At 40.4% G+C, this 6,000-nt stretch overlaps 1 protein-coding gene across 1 annotated transcript in view; it reads right to left on the bottom strand.

The window, feature by feature from the left end:
• Positions 1 to 398: 398 nt before the first annotated feature.
• The window catches only part of SASH1 (SAM and SH3 domain containing 1), a 186,977-nt gene continuing 181,375 nt past the window's right edge, over positions 399 to 6,000 (bottom strand). The window contains 2 exon segments of the mRNA XM_045805301.2: positions 399 to 3,792; positions 4,940 to 5,071. Coding sequence (XP_045661257.2) covers positions 3,529 to 3,792; positions 4,940 to 5,071 — 396 coding nt within the window. The 3' untranslated portion in view covers positions 399 to 3,528.

The raw sequence follows: 6,000 nt of genomic DNA, 5'->3' as shown, positions 1-6,000 counted from the left end.
TTGTGATATACCAATATTGAAAAATGATTTTCGTCGAGTCAATCAATTTCTGTAATATCCCAGCCTAGATTTCTTTCTCTCAAAGGTTTGGGTTTTCTGCCGTTTAACTGTGTAATACTGGGTGAGTCAACCACTTACATGGACTCGGGCTTTTCATTTGAAAATTGATAGGCTTAGACTACAGATGACTTCCAAAATTCCTTCTGGTCTAAGATGCTGTGGTTATAGGATTTGATTATGCAATATTTGGGAAAAACAATAAATTGGCCAAGAGAATGTCAGTGAGTCTTGGTGATGTGGCAGAAGTAACTTGTCTACAAATGTTTGTATATACTTTGTAAATTACCTCTCATTTCTACTCCCTTCATCTTTGAAATGCCAAGGAACAACAAAAGAGGCATAGTCAACTGAAGAAATTTATTTTTTTCTAGGTACATAGATGACATAATTATAGACAAGTTTTGATACATAGGAAAACCCTTCTGTCCACCTTTCTCTTTGCTAAATGAATCATCACAATAATTTTTACAATTTTTAAAACAATACACAGCTTTCCTGGGCTGAAGCAATCGCAAGGACATATTGGGACTGGTATATTACAGCTACTTACAATGTTTAAGAACAGCAATGGAGAAAAATAAGTTATTTAAATATTGATTTCATATACAGAAAGTGCAATGTTGTTAGTTGTTATATAACTTGCTTGACTGTTTTCTCAATCAATTTAAAATCAAGATAACTCGGACTCACTATATTTTCTGAAAATAATACAGTACACACATGCAGCATTGACTTAGTGAACTGAGTTCTTCTGCTGCAGTAATGAAAGCAAATTTTGCTATGTCAGGAGCTGGTTTGCAATAGACTAGTAATTTCCAATTTCACCCACACCAGGGATCAGGACAGAGAAAAGGGCTGCTAAGGGAAGGCCATGAAAATCTATCTGCTTCTTGGTTATCTGGGAATGTAAATAGTGGTTGGGGCTGGCTGCATTTCTTCTAGACAGCTTTAAAGTAAAAATTACACACAACGGATGTGTAGCTACCTGAGCCAAACTGCCTTTCTGGGTTTCTTTTGTGCTTTCCAAAGACTACACTTTTCACCCTTCCTCAACATTCTGTACCGAGTGCAACTGATTAAAACTGGATATTGCTGATGCCTAACACCTGTCTCCTGACAGGCGGCCCCTAAACCACCTTAGTCAAATGTCACACACAAACATTCAGGCTTTTCTAGGATCAAATTAAAAGTTTAAAGCAAAAGAAGACCAAACAAATACTAACAATAAAAAAAAGTTTTTTGTTTTTTTTTTTAAAGCACAATAAAGTAAAAACCCCATCAGACTCCTTTGATTAGGAAGATCTTCCCACTGAAAATCATTCATGGTCCCTGAATTTGATTTTTCTATGCAAAGGCAATGACTTCCAAAGAGTGACAAAAATATGGTTTGGCAGTCTCAAAAAAACTCAAACTTCAGAAACGTTCCCTTTTCTGGTGCCACTTTTACCGAAATGAAAATCTTACACTGCAAATGAACTAACACTGGGAAATAGCACAGAAGGTTTCTCCTCCTCCTTTATTCCCTATTGCGTGACTTGTGTGTGGTCACCTTCAACAATGAGCACGATCGCGGAATGTCAGGCCAAGGCACTAGGCAGCAGGATGAAGAGTGTGTGTCCTCGCACCCATGTCCATCACAGCATGAGAGCCACATTTCCACGGCGTGGTCACAGGAGAGCCCTGCAGCCAAGTTACGTTCCACGGGGGCTGTGCGCACAACCCAAGATGGCAAAATGGGCTGTTCTTAAGATTTCAGTAGAGAATTGGCAGCTTTAGCTTTTTATTCTGCATTTCTACAACTACTTCACATGGCATCTTATAGAAGGTGAATATTATCGTTGAAGACATTTTTTAAATGTGTACCAAAGCATGAAAAAGTATATTACCTGAGAATATCCTCAGAAACATGGACCCAAGTACAGAGAGCAAATGCTGAAGACGGCTTTGTAAGGAATGAGATCACTTCTTTTTCCCCCGACGGAAATCGTTTTAATGAGAAGATGAAATGTTTAAGAGCTTTTGATCAAGGCTTTGTGTTCAAAGTGTCTCCATTGTAAATGATCACATTCAGTGCTTAAAATAGTTCTCATGATTAAGAATGTAAAGGAAATTCATTTCGTAAGCAACAGGAACCTTAATTTAGTTGCCTAAATTTCTATGTGCTAGAAAAATCAGACACCAGACTAAAAGAGGATGGAAAATGCTACAGTCATTTGGAAAACAACTGAAAATATGCAAATGCTTAATACATGGCTACCATGGTTTGTCTGGCTCCAAAATGAACTTTTATCCGAATTAAAACAATTATCCCAATAGGGAAGGAAAACGATCTCTTAAAGTGGAAAGAAAAAAACCTTTTAAAATATCTTATAAAGTGCTTCCCTTTTAAAAACATCTTTCTAAAACATTCAGCCACCTTACAATGACCTTGCAAAGCTCATCTGTTAGCGGACAACTGAATTTTGGGATGGACGTGGTCGGGGTCCAAGTCAATACTGCAGCACGATGACCAGCGTGGTAAACAAAATGGATTAAAATGAAGGTAGTTATTATACACACACGCGCTCACCCGCGCACATGCGTGCACACTCACATACACGCCTGATCTCTGAATTTAAGATAGCTTTTTACTGGATTTGTAGTTAGTGTAAAAACTGAAAGCCAGTGTGAAGTTTGTGCCTGATAAACACCCCTACAAAATAAGCCATGTTAGAAGGAGGTAATTAGAAAAGCCCATTTTTTTGTGTTTGGTTTTTTTTTTTTTTTTTTTTTTTTTTGCTGAAAACATCTCACATGTTAGATGGCAGTCTAAGCTGAAGATTGGAAACTATGGTTACAGGGTAGTGAACACTAGGATAACTGCTTCAAAGCTTATATTAAGGCAAATAAAAGCTCATTGCTGGAAAGCAATTATTAAAATGTCTCGTTTACTTAAAGGAGAATAGGATTTATTTTTATTTTCCCTAGTGCAGCCAGATTTTCTTACTTTTGAACAAACAGGCATGGTCAATAGTGTACAATGAACTCCCGAGTCTGTTACTTTGGCCTAGCTAAAGCCCGTCTGGCCCTCAGGTGTCGTGCAGGGTGACAGATGGAAGGGCAAGGGCGTTACCAGAAACGGAACAGGCTGCCCCTCCCTCTGCTCCCAGCCCTCTCCCAGCACACCAAGACAGACTGGAGGCACAACACGTGTGGCAAGTTGGCATCCTGGTTCTTTTGTGTTCTGAAAATAAAAATAAGTGCTTGTCTTTTCTTTGGGGGGCAAAGAGAACCACACCCATTTCCTCGAGGGGGCTTTTCTGGAGAAGAGAGGGTCCTCAGTCCTGTGCCAAAGTTTCGTGCTCTGCGTGGCCATACACTAGGCCTTTTTTCTGGATCTGGTCTGCGTGTCCCGAGGAGGAGGAATTGCATTAGCATAAGCACAGTGAAAGGGTGGCTCTGGTCCAGGGAGCTCTATGAGGGGCCTGGCTACATGGCCTCAGGACCTGGTGGCAGTTTGAAGAGTCTGGCTGCAGACACAAGCTTGCTTATGTGTCTCTCCTCTGTGATGCCGGCCTCCTGAAGGCAAGTGTGGGACAGAGAAGGCACTTGGCCCAGTGTGCTGAACCCGGCTTCAGTGAGGGCGCTGGTGTACATGGGCAGACCGATGGAAACCAGCCAATCTGACACAGACGAAACGCATCCGGGAGAGAGGGGCTTTCTACAGATTTCTGTGAGTCCACCACTTGGGATCTGGATAAAGAAAGAAAGCAATTTTATAAAGACTTGACATAGGCTGCTGGAGGGCTCCTTATATACCTAAAAGGAACACGACTCAAATACACTGCCAGACTATTAGACAGCATTCATGCCATGAGATGTCAGAGATCACGAGTAGCCTCAAGAATGCTTTCTCAGCTTCTCAAAGCTGAGACGTATCTTCAAGGAAGTTTTTCAGGTTCTAGAAAGTACTGGGAATTAGATATAACCCTAATGATGTGTCCAAGTCTCCAAACTATAAGCATTTCTATACTCTGCTATTTTGTCTCCTAGTGATCTGCTCTTCAAGGAAATCCCTAGGTGATTCCAAAGGCAGGCCTGGGCGGTAGTGCGGCAGAATGGGTAGCGTTTTTACACTCTGTGGGTAGTTTTTATAAAACAGATTTTCCACTGTACTTTGAATCTGCATTAACCAGAAAATTAAATATTTTACCAATGTAGTTCTAAAGAAATTAAAATACAGTAATACCAAGTGTTGGCTAGGGCAGGAAAATGGAGATTTACACTTGACTTCTGAGAAGACAAAGTGCTCATCTTTGAGGAAGGTCATCTACTCGTAGTATGCAAATCCTTGAGATTTGGGCAGGCTTGTGTAAGCAAACCCCCTTTAAGGAATATATATTCAGAAATTTAACCTCGGGAGTTTACAAAGATTTATTATATATTTAACAAGAGTTCTTTACTAAATTCTTTGAAATAGTAAGTTGGGGAAAAATTTAAATGTTTCAACAATATAGGATTGGCTAAATGAGGGCACATTTACTAGAGCATTTTGACATATTGATAAAAGAATGTTTAGTAACAGATTCATGATTTGATAAGTGAAAACAGGTTTCAAAACTGTACATTTACTATTGTATGTGCAAAGAAATGACAGATTTTTAAAAACTTTTTCATAGTGCCAGGATTATGGATCATTCTCCTTTTTCCTTCTTTCCACAACTGTATTTTTAAAACTCTGAAGGCTGAATACGTTTTCCTTTCCCCCAGGTGTCTCCTTTGGATAGCTGCACTGAGCCCAGCGCTACTTGGGGCTTGCCAGCACGCTCACCAGTCGGCACTCTAACTAAATGGACTTCAAAAGCCGAGCCAGGGGAGACCCCTAGTGCCAGCCGCTCACCGCCATGCGGTGCTGTTTCCGCAGTAGCTTCACACGGATCTGGTCCATGTTGGTGGCGACGTCCCTCTCGGGCTGATCTAAGTCTTCGGCGTATCTCTGCACCAGGGCTTCAGGAATCCCACAGCGGCCGTGCTGCAGGGGGGAAGAGAAACGTGCCATGAAGGGTTGCAAGGAGTTTTTTCTTCAAGAACAGCAAACACAAGGTAGGATAAGACACAGGTAGCTACTGAAAAGTATCACCAAAAGTTTTCCTTTGAAATGAGTATATCTGTAGTCAGGATGGATGTTTTAGAATATGTTTCCATTTTGATCTTTCTGATACTGATGAGCTCTAGGGAAATGTTCTGAAACGTAAGTAAAGCAGAACATAATCATCTTGTGTTATTTGAGCCAAGGACCTCACGTCACTTCAGTGGATCATTTTGCACAGTGCTACTGAAGACAGTGTCCTAAACTGCCCAGGAGAAGGGCGGACTTGTGCCCCACAGGTAGTCTGTCCACGCTGCGAGATCCCTTTTATACTGCCAGACCCTAGGCCAGCATTTACTATAGAGTACAGTTCTCACCACTTTCCATTCTGAGGGGTTTATTCACTAAATTGAAGAGGGGGGGCAAGAGGTGGAGGATCGTACTGTAAGGCATTTGTGGTCAAAAAATTTTATAACAGGGACTCCCAGGAATGCATCATCACAGAATACACATTTCTGGGAATAATGTACAGCTACATCTATTATCATTTGTCTTCCAAATCATTTTGGTATTGGCAGATCTACTTTTTTTTTCTTTCAAATAAGCAATGAGTTTTCATTATGAGTTTAAATGAGTTTTCTTGGTGTTTTTGGTACAGTGGGAGATCTCATTATAATCATTCCCCCGCTACTCATATAGATAACTATACGATATCATTACATCTGAAAAGGGTTCTGTAATTTTCCAAGTGTGTTCACATTTATTTGCTCCTAATAATACCTGCAGAAGGTAGTTATGCAGGTTATTATTAATCCCATTTTACAAATAGGAAATGAAATGGGGATTTGTTAACATCTATAAACATACAGGTT

The sequence above is a fragment of the Ursus americanus genome, chromosome 11 (genome assembly GCF_024610735.1).
Source record: "Ursus americanus isolate L20-20 chromosome 11, mUrsAme1.1.p, whole genome shotgun sequence".
Lineage (NCBI taxonomy): Eukaryota > Metazoa > Chordata > Mammalia > Carnivora > Ursidae > Ursus > Ursus americanus.
Note: the sequence above shows the minus strand (reverse complement) of the source record. Positions and strands in the feature narration are given on the sequence as shown.